Raw genomic sequence first — 15,756 nt, 5'->3', positions numbered from 1 at the left:
ACTACAAGAAAACGTATCTTTACGAGGAAGTTTAACGAGGAAAAATAATCCTCGTAAAAAAACGTTGATTTTGCGAGGAAAGTACGTTGAGAAAGAAAAGCATCGTTATTTCGTCGTAAGGTAACGACAAAAAATATTCGTCGTAAAGACGATGTAAATTGACGTGGCTTTTACGAGGAAATAGTTTTTCCTCGTAAAAGCCACGTAAATTTCGCGAGTGCTTTACGACGAAATATTTTACGTGTACTTAACGAGGAAATTTTGAATCCACCAACTTGGTAGGTGGCTCACGTTTTTTTTTTGGCCATACAATTAATTTTCGTCGTAATTTCATAGTAAAATTACAACTACCAGATTCGAAATTTTCTATAAATATGGATGTTGGAACATCATTTTAAACACACCAACAACAAAAAACGTGAAAGAAAAAAAAATGGCTGGCTCTGGGACTATTTACGAGTTGCGGAATTGGATGTATATGCATAGAGATGCTAACGGGAGAGTGACGAAAGAATACCTTGCGGGGCTGGAGACATTTATGCACCAAGCAGATTCAACACCGCTCGCCCAAGAAAGTGGTAAGATGTTCTGTCCTTGTCGGAAATGCAACAATTCGAAATTGGCAAACCGTGAAAATGTTTGGAAGCATTTAATAAATAGAGGTTTCACGCCAAATTACTATATCTGGTTTCAACATGGGGAAGGTTATAATTATGATCAGAATGAAGCTAGTAGTAGTAATAGCAATTTTCAGGAAGAACCGGTTAATCATCATTTGCATAATGAACATAGTTACCATCAGGAGGAGATGGTAGATTATGATAGGGTTCATGATATGGTAGCTGATGCATTCGTAGCTCATGATGAAGATGAAGAACCTAATATAGATGCAAAAAAGTTTTACGGAATGTTAAACGCGGCGAATCAACCACTTTACAGTGGTTGTAGAGAAGGTCTCTCTAAATTGTCGTTGGCTGCTAGAATGATGAATATTAAAACTGATCACAATCTACCTGAAAGTTGCATGAACGAATGGGCGGACTTGTTTAAAGAGTATTTGCCGGAAGACAATGTGTCTGCTGATTCTTATTATGAGATTCAGAAATTAGTTTATAGTCTTGGGTTGCCTTCGGAGATGATAGATGTCTGCATCGACAACTGCATGATCTATTGGGGAGATGATGAGAAGCTAGAAGTATGTCGATTCTGCAAGAAGCCACGATTCAAGCCGCAAGGACGGGGACGTAATAGGGTACCGTACCAAAGGATGTGGTACCTACCAATTACAGACAGATTGAAAAGATTGTATCAATCAGAGCAGACTGCTGCAAAGATGAGATGGCATGCCGAGCATACTCAGACGGATGGTGAGATGACTCATCCATCAGATGCAAGAGCCTGGAAACATTTCAACAAAGTACATCCGGATTTTGCTAGCAATAGCCGGAATGTGTATCTCGGATTATGCACAGATGGATTTAGTCCGTTCGGAATGTCAGGGAGACAATATTCATTGTGGCCAGTCTTTCTTACGCCATACAACCTGCCACCGGAGATGTGCATGCAACGGGAGTTGCTATTCTTGACGATATTGATACCTGGTCCGAACCATCCAAAAAGGTCCCTGGATGTTTTCCTACAACCACTGATAAAAGAGTTGAAGGATTTGTGGTCAACAGGGGTGAGGACGTATGACTGTTCAACGAAGACGAATTTTACGATGCGAGCTATGCTTTTGTGGACCATAAGTGACTTTCCTGCATATGGGATGTTGTCTGGATGGACTACACATGGGAGATTAGCTTGTCCATATTGTAATGGAACGACAGATGCGTTTCAACTGAAGAATGGTAGGAAGACAAGTTGGTTTGATTGTCATCGTCGATTTCTTCCCATTGGCCATCCTTACCGAAGAAACAAGAATTTGTTTAGGCACAAAAGGGTTGTGAGAGACACTCCTCCACCATATCTAACTGGAGAACAAATTGAAGCACAAATCGACTACTACGGAGCTAACGAAACAGTTCGTTGGGGTGGTAATTGGCATGTCCCTCGTAATATGCCTGATTCTTACGGTGTTCATCACAACTGGCACAAGAAGAGTATATTTTGGGAGTTGCCATATTGGAAGGATCTTCTTCTGCGCCACAACCTCGATGTGATGCATATAGAGAAGAATTTCTTTGAGAACATCATGAATACAATATTGAATGTCCCAGGGAAGACAAAAGACAACATAAAATCGAGGTTGGACTTGCCGGATATTTGCTCAAGAAGCGAGTTACATATTAAAAGCAATGGACAAGTTCCCGTTCCGATATTCAGACTGTCTTCAGAAAAAAAGTCGGTGTTGTTCAACTGGGTGGCATCAGAAGTGAAGTTCCCCGATGGGTATGTTTCAAATCTCTCTAGATGTGTTGAAAAGGGTCAAAAGTTCTCTGGGATGAAGAGTCATGATTGTCATGTCTTTATGCAACGACTACTGCCCTTTGCATTTGCGGAGCTACTTCCAACAAACGTACATGAAGCACTTGCAGGTTCGTAGTGTTTTATATCACAATAATTTTATAACGGTCTAGTTTGCAAAATAATATACGACTAACAATGTGTTTAATTGTTTTTGGAATATAAAAGGCATTGGAGCATTTTTCAGGGATCTGAGCACACGCACTCTTAAAGAAGAAGTTGTGGAACAGCTTCAGGAGAACATTCCCATCTTATTGTGCAACTTGGAGAAGATATTTCCTCCTGGATTTTTTGACGTCATGGAGCATCTAGCTGTCCACCTCCCATATGAAGCATTGCTTCGTGGACCTGTACATTACGGATGGATGTATCAGTATGAGCGAGCCATGAAATATTTGAAGGGAAAAGCAAAGAACCTCGCCAAAGTTGAAGGTTCTATAATTGCTGGAAGTTTGACGGAAGAAGTTTCTCACTTCACATCGTACTACTTTGCGTCAAAAGTACGTACCCGTAGAAGAGCTCCAAGAAGATATGATGATGGTGGAGTTGCGCCAACATATGCAGTTGCTGGTGTTCCAGACATCTTTAGCCAGATTGGACGACTCGGTGGGAAGTCTAAAGAGGTTTGGTGGTCGAGTGAACAAGACGCTCATAGTGCACACACCTATATTCTACTCAATTGCGAGGATCCATTGATGCGTTATTTTGAAAGGTAACATATATGGACACTTCAAAACACATATAATTAATTATATAATTGCAAGAGATTCATTCCTATGAAATGTGATTAATTTTACAGCCTATTTGTTTCTCAAGTCGAAGAAACATTTCCTGGTATATCCACAAGTGACGTAGACAAAAGGAAAGATCAGCACTTCATTAAGTGGTTGCGGAATCAGGTATTATAACTCAAACTATTTTTTCATACATGATTTGTATTTTAATGTTCTCTTTATTTTTGCAGGTTGATTATGACGACGATGCAGATTATCCTAAGTGGTTACACGAAGTAATTCAATCTCCACTTGTAAAGGTCACCACATCACAGATGTATTTCACACGAGGCTACACTTTTCACACATATGAGTATGGTAGACAGCGGGCGACCAGTAACTATGGAATATGTGTGAAAGGGGAAACAGATTTCTACGGGATCTTGACGGAGATTATTGAAGTCGAATTTCCAGGGATACTGAAGCTGAAATGCGTCATCTTCAAATGTGAATGGTTCGACCCCGTCGTCAACAGAGGTGTTCGGTCTAACAAATTTGGTGTAGTTGATGTCAACGGTGGACGTCGGTACAACAAATTCGAGCCTTTCATCTTAGCTTCACAAGCAGACCAAGTTAGCTTCCTTCCATACCCTCGGATGAGAGATTCGGGTATAAATTGGTTAGCAGTGATCAAAGTTACACCTCGAGGACGAATCATCAGTGGAGAAGAACCACCATTGCAAGAAGAACAGATAAATGAAGTCGAGGAACCTGAACAAGAAGTTGATGACATCCTTCTCATTGATCCGCATAATCACGAATACGAAGATCTTACCGATGATGCCACAGACGAAGCTGTAGAAGACGAGTTTAATGAAAATGATGATATTTCTAGTGATGACGAGAATGTCGATGTATCCGATTGATGTATTTGATTTTGTGTAGTTTGTTTTATGAATAAGGTAATGTGAGAGTTTGTTTTATGAATAAGGTAATGTGGGAGTTTGTTTTATGAATAAGAAATTGTGGGAGTTTGTTTTATAAATAAGTAAATGTGGGAATTGTGGTTTGGAATGAAAATAAAGATGGGGTTTGGAATATATGAAGTAGAAGATAAGGAATATGGGGTTTTGGGGTTTGGGGTTTCGGATTTTAGGGATTAAACGTACTGCTCGTTAATTCCTCGTAACCTGACGTCGAATGTACGACGTAATCCTCGTTTATTCCACGTAGGACAGAATCGTCGTAAAGACCTCGTAAGTAAATTGACGTAAATACCACGTAAAGTAAATGACGAAGGAGGAACTCGTTAATTCGTTCCGTTCCACGTAGGAAGAATCGTCGTAAACACCTCGTAAGGTAAATTGACGTTAAATACCACGTAAGGAAATGACGAAGAAGAGCACTCTTTAATTCCACGTAAATGATATTTCTCTTAACAACCTCGTAAGGCCACGAGGACTTTACGACGAAATTAAAAAAAGCGGGGCGACGCTAATTCCACTAAGACTTTGGTGAGGAGTGTGATTTGAGATAGGGTGTGTTTTGTGAGTTTGTGTGTGTGGTTTGAGAAGGAAAGTTGTGGGTATTTATAGAAAATAAAGGCTCGCTAATTCCTCGTAACTGGTTAACTCGTTAATTCCACGTAACCCTTTTCGTCGTAAAAACGTCGTTAACGAAAACGCGGGCCTTTGTATTTCGTCGCTATTTCGTCGTAACTGAAAACGCGGGCCTCTGTAATTCCTCGTAAGTTTACGAGGAATTACGAGGACAAGTAATCTTATATATATCCCGAGCGAGCTCGCTCCGTCTTTCCTCTCCACTTCCTCTCCACTTCCTCCCTAATTCGTAGCAATGGTAAGTCTCTCTAATTCCTCTCTAGTTTGATTAGTTTAGGATAGATTAGGTGGTTAGTATAGGGAATTTAGATAGGTTTACGGATCTTATGTTATTTAGTGTTGATTAGGTGGATAATGTTGGGAAGTATATGTTCACGAAAATTTAAAAAATTAAATTTTTTTCTCAGGTTCGAAAAGGTAGACTTACTGCCCATTACAGAGAGATGTTCGGTGAGCCGGGTAGTCGTTTAGACCCGTCGTCTTCTTCAGCTCCCGGTTCTTCGGGTCAGGAGACTGTCCCCGAGACTCAGTACACTCAGAGAGTCATTGGATCTCCTTCTTCTAGTGCACCATCGGTTCTTCACGTGCCTCCCCAGATGCCTCCTCCTCCTGTGCCTCCTACGATGCCGGCACCTCCGATGCCCGCGGGCGAGATTCATCCCGATTTGATGGTGCCTCCGAGTGCTCCTTACTCGCAGTACACCGTAGAGGACATTCTCCGTCTGCCAGGCAGAGAAGGTTTACCAGTCATCGACCCCGACCGACCGGACGGAACTTTATGGTATGTTTCATTATTTTTTTATTCTTTTTAAATTCTTTTATAACTTTAAAAAATAATTTATATTTTAAATTTGTATTTTTCAGGTGGGGGATTGACGGATGTCTTGCATCGGACGTAACCGACACGATAAAAGGTTACTTCTCCATGGCACATCCGAACTGGAAAATGACGCCCCACTACGTCAGAAAGACGTGGTTCAAAATTTACGCTGTAAGTTCTATTAATTAAATATATATCTTTAAATTTTTTATTATTTATATATATATTTTTTTCTGAAAAACTAATTATAAATTATTTTTTCCAACAGCAAAAATATAATTGGGCCTTGGGGATCACTGAGAGGGTGAGAAAGAAGTTTGAAGCGAAGGCGAAAGTTCGCTTGTTGGACACGGTCTCCAACTGGAAGGGTGACTGGATCGTGAAGGGGTATGAGCGTGGCAAACCCGCTGAGCTCACCACGGATGTCTGGGATGGCCTCATCCGATATTGGCGTCTTCCTGATTCCATTAGAATCGCCCAGTCTTGCTCTAACTCCCGTAACACAGTCGATGAGCACGGGAACGGGCCGATGCTTCACACTACGGGCCAAAAACCCCACGCCGGTGTCCGTTTGGAAATGGTAATTAAAAATTTAATTATATTAAATTTTTAGTATATTTTTATATATATTCTAATTAACAACTTTCTTAAATGTTTTTTTAGGCCAAAGAGACGGGAGAATTCCCGTCTCTTATGCAACTTTACGAGAGGACCCACAAGAACAAGGCGGGCCGATTTATAGATGGCAAGTCCGAGCAAATCTACAACGATTTGGCTGCTCGGGTTGAAGAACGCCAGACCCAGCTGACCCAACAGTCCACCGATGGATTACCCGTCACCTTATCCACACCTGAAGTGGATAAGCTTTACGAGGAGGTAAATTTTCTAAAATTTTAATTTTTTTAAATATTCATTTAATTTAACTTTAAATTTTTACTAACAAAATTTATTTTTTGTTTTTAAGGTTGTCCCTAAAAAAAAGGGACGGACGTTGGGGATTGGTTCCGTCAACGATGTTCCGAGAGCGACATCGTCTTATGTTCAGCGACGGGATGAGGAAGTCTCTCAGCTGCGTAGGGAGTCCGAAGAGCTGCGTAGAGAGTCTACTCAGCTGCGTATAGAGTCTACTCAGCTGCGATCTCGTATGGGTGGACTCGAGGGCTTCTTGGACGTTGTAGCGGCCACAAATCCGGAATGGGCGACTTTGTTGAGGACCATGCGACAACAAAATCCTATCCCAGGCCAGTCACCGACCGACGACTCACATGCCGAGGCGGATGTTCAGGCGAGGAGTGATGAATTCTACGAGGCGATTAATTAACGACCACCCTTAGTTCTTTTTAATTTCGGTTCTTGTATTATGAATTCAAAACTTATTTATATATAAAATATTTTGGTTTTGATTTTTTTAGAATTTTAATTTTATTAATAATTTAAATAATTTAAATTATATTTATAATTATAATTTTTTATATTTCTATAAAATAATGAAACGAAGTAAATTCGTAGCTAATTTTGCGGCTTCTTTACGTGGAAGCTTAACGTGGTTTTTACGAGGAAACATTTACATGGAAATAACGTGGAAATCTATCAAGGTTTTTACGTTTTCTTTACGTGGAAAGCTCTCAAGGTATTTACGTTAATTTTACGAGTATTTATTTACGTGGGTTTTACGAGGAAAGCTTTTCGTGGTATTTACGAGGAAACTTAGCGACGTCCTTACGTGGAATCTTTACGTGGTCTTTACGACGAAATATCCTCCTTCGCTTTTACGACGAAATTATTTCCTCGCTAACTTACGACGAATTAGCGAGGATATATGCGTTACGACAAACGTATAACGACGAAACGCGTTTCCTCGCTAATTCGTCGTAACACTGCTTTTACGACGAAGTAACGAGGAAAACTGCCCTCGTAAAACTTGTGTTTTCTTGTAGTGTTTGTATTTTTTAATATTTGTGAAAAACCTTAAACACTCTTTAAAATGATACATAGAGAGTGTATAATATTACTATATACTAGTAATATAGAAAAATCAATAAAGCCACAATCATTTATTATATACAAATATGTGTTACTACATCATAATATGTATTCTAAGGATTTTATTGGTTTTCTATATGATAGCAGTAAGCAATGTTTTGAAACAGTTGTATAAATCGTCTTGTATTGTTTTGAACTATGTTTTACCGCTCAAAAACAAAAATTCATTTATGTAAATGTTTGCGGTTGCAGACAATAGCATATAAATATTGAACTCCAAACTAGATTTAAATATAACCTAATTAGTCATGTATAAAATAATATATTTGACAATATATAATTGATGGTAACCATAATCCAGTTTATATCCATTGAAATCATTTTTTACACAAGTTATAGAAAGTCAAGAAGTAATATTATATTGAGAATATTTTTTCCACTATTACTTTATTTGTTGATTATTTATGATATGCTCTTATTATTCAATTTTCTCAATCATCAGTATATAATTATATATATATATATATGTGTGTGTGTGCGTTTGTAATTGAATATTGTTTCAACTGGTCTTTAAACAAACACTTTAATAGTTGGACCAGATGACTAATTTGTGATAGAAATGATAGCGGTGGAAAGACATGACGAAAATTATAAAAGTAAAAAATTGAATGAGTATCCAAATTGTAGAACGTTTCCACTATCTTTATAAAACAATTTCTAATTATTCACACTTGGAACAAAGATAAAAAACAGATTTGAAACTTTTTAAAATCAATATAAAATCTATCAAAGAATTGTGTTTGGATCAAATAGTCTTTAGGCGAAGCGAGGTGGTGGTGAAGAACTGAGGAAGAAGAGACGAAGCTATGAGTACTTCAAAAGCCAAATAAAAAGTTTCGGATTTGGTTTAAGCTTATTTTTTATGAAAAGTACATCATAATCCATTAAAACTCAATTCTAATAAAATCCATTAAACAAAAGTCTGGAAGCACGTTGGCTAAAAAGTAAGTAAAAGCTAAGCAAAAGAAAATATGCGACAGTTTTGTTAATATACACAGTCAGTTCACGACGTTTTATTTTGGAAAACAGCGCAACGTTCTCTGTTCTAGATCCAAACATCATGCTGTCGTTTTCAGAGATAATTGAAACAAGACAACATCTATGTTCTCTGAAATCTACAAAAAATCCCATTTCCAAATCTAATCAGACAGTAAGTCCTTTAAGAAATGGAAGCAAAGAAGAGGCATGAATATGCTGCGGATTTATCTTCCATAAAGAAAGCTCATGAACGTATCAAGCCGTACATACACAAAACTCCAGTGCTAACATCTGAATCCTTGAATTCAATCTCTGGAAGAAGCTTGTTCTTTAAGTGCGAGTGCTTTCAGAAAGGGTGAGACTTTACTTATTATCTCTTAAAGTTTCCCTCCTTTTTGTTCCGAGTATTAATTACTTACTTCCCTTCTCTGTTTATTGTCTGAAAAAACAAGTGGAGCTTTCAAGTTTCGTGGAGCATGCAATGCTGTCTTGTCTCTTGATGCTGAACAAGCAGCCAAAGGGGTTGTAACACACAGCAGGTTCTCTACTATCTTCTTGATTTGTGTGTGTTATAGCTAATGATACACTTTGCGTTCACTTGTTAGTCCCTTACTTGCTGTTGAGTTTTGTTGTACCAGTGGAAACCATGCTGCTGCGTTGTCTTTGGCTGCGAAGATGCAGGGGATCCCTGCGTATATCGTTGTACCAAAAGGTGCTCCGAAGTGCAAAGTAGATAATGTGATCCGGTATGGTGGTAAGGTTATATGGAGTGAAGCAACAATGTCTTCTCGAGAGGAAGTAGCTTCCAGAGTTTTGCACGAAACAGGTTCTGTTCTCATCCACCCATATAATGATGGACGCATCATAAGGTACTTCGCTTTTTCTTGATACTAGTGATTCAAAAATTTGTATGAATCTTCAAATCTTATGCATACTTCTTTGAACAGTGGTCAGGGTACTGTTGCGTTGGAACTGTTGGAGCAAATCCAAGAGATTGACACTATAATTGTGCCGATAAGCGGGGGGGGTTTGATCTCTGGTGTGGCGCTGGCTGCTAAGTCAATTAAGCCGAGCATCCGGATTATAGCAGCTGAACCAAAAGGAGCTGATGATGCGGCTCAGTCTAAGGTTGCTGGTAGAATCATCACTTTACCTGTGGCTAATACCATAGCGGATGGCCTTCGTGCTTCTCTAGGAGACTTAACATGGTACCTCTAATCCTTACTTCTATAGAACATAAAATGTTACTGTCTGAAAACATGTTTTTTTTTCTTTCTATTAGGCCTGTAGTGAGAGATATGGTAGATGGTGTTGTAGTTGTGGAGGATGGGGAAATAATTGAAGCCATGAGAATGTGCTATGAGATGCTGAAAGTCTCTGTGGAACCAAGTGGTGCCATTGGCCTAGCAGCAGTTTTATCAACTAGTTTCCGTAGCAATCCTTGTTGGAAAGATTGTAAAAACATAGGGATTGTACTCCCAGGAGGTAATGTCGATTTGGGTGTTCTGTGGGATTCACTTAAGAGTTCAGAGTAATTAAACATCTTGGTTACTGCATTTGTTTCACTATTGATGTCGATGTGAGAATTGTCTGTAGAATTTTGAACAAAAGGATTCATGTTCTTGCAAGAAACTCCAAATTAGTACAGAGTCCAAAGAAAAGAAAGCAATGTGTTGTAGAGTTTATTCTTTTTATGGATTGTCTCTTGGCACATGGATCATCTTCTTCTTTTGGTATCACCTTACCTCTTATCTGCTACACTAAATGCTCTAATAAGATCTCTGAGGAGACAATGTATTTTATTTCTCCAAGCATTATCTCCTACCCTAACCTTCTTTTCAGTTTGTATAGCATATTGCTGTCTTTGTCACGACTATTGCTTGAGGATCCGTAAACAGGCAAATAAATGTATTATAAACTCTTCGCCCTTAAAAAGAAGTAAAATAAACATAGAATTGGTAGAACCTAAATTTCTAACAGACAGTAGTTGTTACTTGTTGAAGAAAAAACAGCACGGTGGTGTCATAAAACTATCACCAAAAAGATCGTTATACTGCCGCAACAGAAACTCCCAGCCCTAGAGAGGATCAACGCATAGTCTTGACCACTTCAGTTTCAAGTGCTGAGAGCATGATTATTGCAAGGACCAATTTCAAAGTCCTTACAATAAATAAATGTTATTTTGTGGTTAAGGACAATAGTTAAGGACAATTGTCAATAATTAGATTATTGGTAGGACTTTCTAAAGTTTCTTAGCTAAATAATTATTTATTTAAGTAAGTAATGACATATAAAAGGAAAATTTAAAATAAAACATATAAAACATTATTAAAACTGAAAATATGAGAAAATTACAAAGTTGGAAAAAAAAATACAAACATGGAAAAAAACAGGAACATACATTTTATTTAATAATTTTTCCGTCCAAATTTTTCTAAACATTGTAGTTATTCGGGAGATTTCCAAATTTATCCCATATATTTTCAATCAAATCTTTTTTTAATTGTTGATGGCTTTGTTTATCCCGAACTTCTGCTCGACGACCCAATATAGTACCGAGATTTGTACTCCTCCTGACTACAAATGTAGGATCCACATCTTCTCCTTGTTGAAATTCTGAAGCGTGCTGAGTGTATGAACCTCGTTCATTTTCGACAATCATATTATGAAGTATTATACATGCTTTCATAATATTTCCTATTTTATATTTATCCCATAAATTAGATGGATTTCTAACAACTGCGAATCTTGCTTGCAGAACTCCGAAGGCGCGCTCAACATCTTTTCGCACGGCTTCTTGTTTTTGAGCAAATAAGCTATTTTTTGGACCTTGCGGGAGTCGGATAGATTGAATAAAAGTAGCCCATTTGGGATAAATACCATCCGCCAGATAGTAACCCAAATGGTACTCACTTCCGTTGACATAGAAATTGACTTCCGGAGCGTTTCCGTTTATAATTTCATCAAAAACAGGTGAACGGTCAAGAATATTAAGATCGTTCATAGTACCTGGAGCTCCAAAAAACGCGTGCCATATCCAGAGGTCCTGTGAAGCTACCGCCTCCAACACAATTGTTGGTTTTCCGGTTCCTCGTGAATACATACCTTTCCAAGCGGTGGGGCAATTCTTCCACTGCCAATGCATGCAATCGATACTTCCAACCATCCCTGGAAATCCACGTTCTTCTCCAATATGGAGTAGTCTTTCCAGATCCTCCGGGGTGGGACGTCTAAGATATTCATCGCCAAACAACTGGACAATTCCGGCAGTAAATTGATACAAACATTTCCGAGCTGTAGTTTCACCAATTCGTACATACTCGTCAACTGTATCAGACCCACCACCATACGCCAATTGACGAATTGCAGCGGTACATTTTTGGAGCGGAGATAGACTAGCCCGTCCGACAGCATCTTCGCATTGTTGAAAATACTCTACTTCTGTAGCAAGACGATGCACAATACGCAAGAACAATGGTTTGGTCATTCGAAATCGCCGACGGAAAATATTAGGAGGATATGTTGGAGTTTCAGAAAAGTAATCATTCCAAAGCTGAATGTGACCTTTTTCCCGGTTTCTCTCGATATAAATGCGTTTTTTTTCTCTCTTTTGGTTCGGGAATATTATCAGGGATTTGAAAGCATTCTTCAACTAGAGTTTCAAATTCATTATCATCATCATCATCATTATGATAATGATAATGGGAAGAAGATGCCATAAACAATTTTTAAAAGAGAGAAATTGTTTTGAGAATAGATTGAGAAGTGGTGATTTTCAAATAAATAAACGCACACTTCTACTTATAGGATTTTTTGAAGTGGTGCATTTTTGTATTTACTGACTGCTGTAAACTCACGGGATAGCAAAGAGGGGATGGTGGATGTCAGTACAAATTCACGGGATCATATTGAGAGGAAGGAGATGTCGGTAGTATAGGTAAGTCACGGGATCAAACCAAAAGCCACATGCATTACACATAAATAATTCAAAGTTGATACATTACACATAACGCATAATCCATAATTCAAAGTTGATACATTAAGTCATTACATAAGGTTACAAATTCAGTACAAAGTCATTACACATTACACATAATCCATAATTCAACCTAGATCATGTAAAATAGACGAGACCATGACTAACGAACCATTAAGCAGCCTATTATGACTACCACAATCACGAGAAGACCTACAACGTATTGAAAGCCAAAGCCAAAGGAAGAGGTTAATTTCTTATTACCTATGTCGGACACGAGTGATTCTAGCCTCACCAGTTTTTGCTGAGTCTCGTATTGGTGATCCTTAAGAAGGTTAAGCTCTGTCCCGTAGTCACTCATACCGGCAAGATAATCAACCTTCTCAGCCAACTGAAGTGTGTGAGAATCCCGGGCTCTCATCTCCTCCATTACAGCTTGGTCCCACCATTTCCATATATGGCAATCACCATCATCTACATTCGCACACGTATAGTATAATCTCCCTTGATTGTTTCTACTCAGAGATGTTGCAAGAAGTGGACGCGCACCGCAGTAACATGTTTGAGGGAATCCGAACTCTACCTCGGGTTGAGGAGGGAACTGAACCGTCGTTCGCTGTGTGTCAAGCTCAGCTTGGTCCTGACGAATAAGCTCTTCTGTTTCGCTGAACCCACTGTCAGCTGCATTGTCACCGTACGCCTCAGATGAGGTAGGCTGAGAGTAGCTGTAATCAAGTCCCATGTTAACCTGCAAAAAAAAATTGATAAGGTTAATACATATACAAGCTTAACATAACCACAAGTATACAAGACATAGGCAGGATTAACATAACTGATTCATTAATAACGATAGTAAAATGCCATAAACAGGGAGTACATTCATCAAGTTGAATACATAGAACGGAATTTAAAGATAAAACAAATAACTTAGGACAGAATTTCTAAATTTAAAACATAGCTAGGGAATAGTTCTCAGAAATAAGCGGCTAGAACTTATGCTTGACCACTTCTTCAGCCTCACTAGGGAATAGTTCTCAGAAATAAGCGGCTAGAAGCTTATTCTTGACCACTTCTTCAGCCTCACTAAGGGGTCCATTTCTGGCGAGCAGTGTGTCTAGAATGGCCAGCTTTGAAAGTTTCTCCTTCATCGCCAAATCTTCCTTCCTCCTTTCCAAAATGGTGGTAACCTCAGCCATAGACCTCCCGTGACCATTAGTCTTTTTAGCTTTAGCAGCCTTGATACCTTCAGGTCGAGTCTCACTATCAACAACATTCGCTTGGGAACTTTCCGCAGCAGATTTTCTCTTTGAACTTCCCGTGGGTTTACAAGTGTTAAGGCTAATCCATTTCTGTTCATGCCTTAACACACACCAGGCATGCTCAAGATTGAATTTCATGTTGTGATCAGCATAGAAAATTTGATGAGCACACTTGAGAAGATCAGTGTCGTTCTGTCCAGAAGTCATTTGTCTCTCTGCTGCTGCGAATGCACCGCAGAACTTGTCCGTCAAGTCGTTGATCTTATGCCACCTCTGCTTACAATGGAGAGGCTCTGACATCACACCACCCGGTAGACTAGCTTTGTAATACGCCTCAACACGTAACCAGAAAGTCCGTGCATTTTGATCGTTCCCAACAACCACATCCTTAGATGTGTTCAGCCAGCCACTTATCAGAACCTCGTCCATAGCAGGCGTCCATTTCTTTCTCTCCCTTCGCTCCAATGGTGTGACTCCTGGTTGAGATGGCACCTCAGGTTGTTGGGAACTGAATGGGGGGATTTCTGATGCTCCTAGGTTGACACTAGAATGAAAACTTCCATAAGGGTAGTTTTCATGGTTAGGAGGTTGGTTTTGGCTGTTTAGAAGTCCTATATAACTAGAAGACTGTGAATATGGATAGTTCGAAGCCATACCAATAACGAAAGAGAAGAGGTTTTGTACTGGAGAACGGGGATAATATTATAGCTTCAGTAGATTGTGTCGATTATAGAAGTATGGTTGGGGTTTAATAGACAAAATTTAAAGTGTGGTAAGTAAGCCACATTATGACTAACCATAAACCTCCAAGGTCTTATCAAAAGTTATTACAGAAACAACTACACTAAACCTATCAACTGTACTTTTTACTACCTCATTAAATTGAAAGTTTATTTGGTTTCAATCGAACTAAGTCTAACCTTAACTCTAAATAACCAGACTCAATAGAAACGAGAGTCTCTAAATAATCGGTTGCAATATATAGATGAAACTCTATTTGTAATGTAGAAACGAAAATTTTCAAATAATCATATGCAATTCTTGATACAAGAATCACAGAAAACAAAACACAAATTTTTTTTCCAGAAATGGAGAATCAATATATAAGGAAGGAAGACGTTTTCAAAACACAATAAATAACAGGAATTCGAATGATCCTCAATGAAATATATCATGAAAGCCATCTAATTTTCTTACTAAAATCAACCATCAACCATCAAGCATCAAGGCGTTTGTACAAGTAAATTGCTATTCAAAATAAACAAAACCGTTACTCTATTTCATTTACAATCACACAACGACAGTCCCATGAAGGAGGAGAAACACATACCTCGATTAGGTTTGAATCAGTGGAGAAGAGTCGATGAGGCAGCAGATCAATTGGGGATGTCGATTCGTCCTTCAAATCTCCGGCGGAGCTATCGCCATGACGGATCCCAGAAACAGAGGATACAAATCGTCAACCACAACAAAATCATCTAAATCCGATGAAGAAGGAGGAACACATACCTCGTTTGGGTTTGAATCGGCGAAGCAGCGAAGCAGCGTCGATGAGGCAGCAGATCGATTGGGGATGTTGATTCGTCGTTGAAATCTCCGGAGAAGAGAGAGAGATGAGAGAATCGGGAGAAGGGTGAAAAAAAAATAACGCCGTGCGATTTTTCCCAACCCTATTTCGACTCCCAATTGAATGCTGCCACGTCTCTCGTAAGGACGAAGCCAAACGTCCTAAATTAAGGTCCGTTCTCAATGTTATTCGGCCTTTTTGATTTATTTATCGACCCAATATTAATAAGGACGGGCTTTGGGACGAGCGATAATCGTGCTCTGATATATGGGCCAAGAATTGCATGACCAATCTCATCCATCAGTAGTTATTCTT

General features: G+C 38.9%; 3 protein-coding genes across 4 annotated transcripts; 1 reads left to right on the top strand and 2 right to left on the bottom strand.

The window, feature by feature from the left end:
- The first annotated feature begins 8,686 nt into the window (after positions 1-8,686).
- LOC125605327 (serine racemase-like) lies at positions 8,687-10,352 on the top strand. Its single transcript, XM_048775196.1, has 5 exons — positions 8,687-8,994; positions 9,092-9,178; positions 9,278-9,508; positions 9,587-9,847; positions 9,922-10,352. The coding sequence occupies exons 1-5, from the start codon at positions 8,828-8,830 to the stop codon at positions 10,172-10,174; spliced, it is 999 nt and encodes a 332-aa protein (XP_048631153.1). The 5' UTR covers positions 8,687-8,827; the 3' UTR covers positions 10,175-10,352.
- Positions 10,353-10,547: 195 nt separating this feature from the next.
- On the bottom strand, positions 10,548-15,715 carry LOC125605326 (putative nuclease HARBI1). 2 transcript variants are annotated; one of them, XM_048775194.1, is made up of 2 exons: positions 15,205-15,715; positions 10,548-13,363 (listed from the first exon to the last, which is right to left on the bottom strand). In XM_048775194.1, the coding sequence occupies exon 2, from the start codon at positions 12,124-12,126 to the stop codon at positions 11,074-11,076; it is 1,053 nt and encodes a 350-aa protein (XP_048631151.1). In that variant the 5' UTR covers positions 12,127-13,363; positions 15,205-15,715; the 3' UTR covers positions 10,548-11,073. The 2 variants fall into 2 exon arrangements, with proteins under 2 accessions (XP_048631151.1, XP_048631152.1); XM_048775195.1 differs by having other exon boundaries at positions 15,205-15,655.
- On the bottom strand, positions 13,650-14,528 carry LOC125605328 (glutathione S-transferase T3-like). The gene has a single exon (XM_048775197.1). The coding sequence runs from the start codon at positions 14,526-14,528 to the stop codon at positions 13,650-13,652; it is 879 nt and encodes a 292-aa protein (XP_048631154.1).
- Positions 15,716-15,756: the final 41 nt, after the last annotated feature.

The sequence above is a fragment of the Brassica napus genome, unplaced genomic scaffold (genome assembly GCF_020379485.1).
Source record: "Brassica napus cultivar Da-Ae unplaced genomic scaffold, Da-Ae ScsIHWf_74;HRSCAF=135, whole genome shotgun sequence".
Classification (NCBI taxonomy): domain Eukaryota; kingdom Viridiplantae; phylum Streptophyta; class Magnoliopsida; order Brassicales; family Brassicaceae; genus Brassica; species Brassica napus.
This window is presented reverse-complemented; position numbering and strand designations above follow the sequence as displayed.

Coding starts and splice junctions, on each gene's coding strand:
- LOC125605327 (XM_048775196.1), top strand. CDS start 8,828: ATGGAAGCAAAGAAGAGGCATGAATATGCTGCGGATTTATCTTCCATA. Junction 8,995..9,091: donor TGCGAGTGCTTTCAGAAAGG/GTGAGACTTTAC, acceptor TGAAAAAACAAG/TGGAGCTTTCAAGTTTCGTG. Junction 9,179..9,277: donor GGGGTTGTAACACACAGCAG/GTTCTCTACTAT, acceptor TTGTTGTACCAG/TGGAAACCATGCTGCTGCGT.
- LOC125605326 (XM_048775194.1), bottom strand. CDS start 12,126: ATGACCAAACCATTGTTCTTGCGTATTGTGCATCGTCTTGCTACAGAA.
- LOC125605328 (XM_048775197.1), bottom strand. CDS start 14,528: ATGGCTTCGAACTATCCATATTCACAGTCTTCTAGTTATATAGGACTT.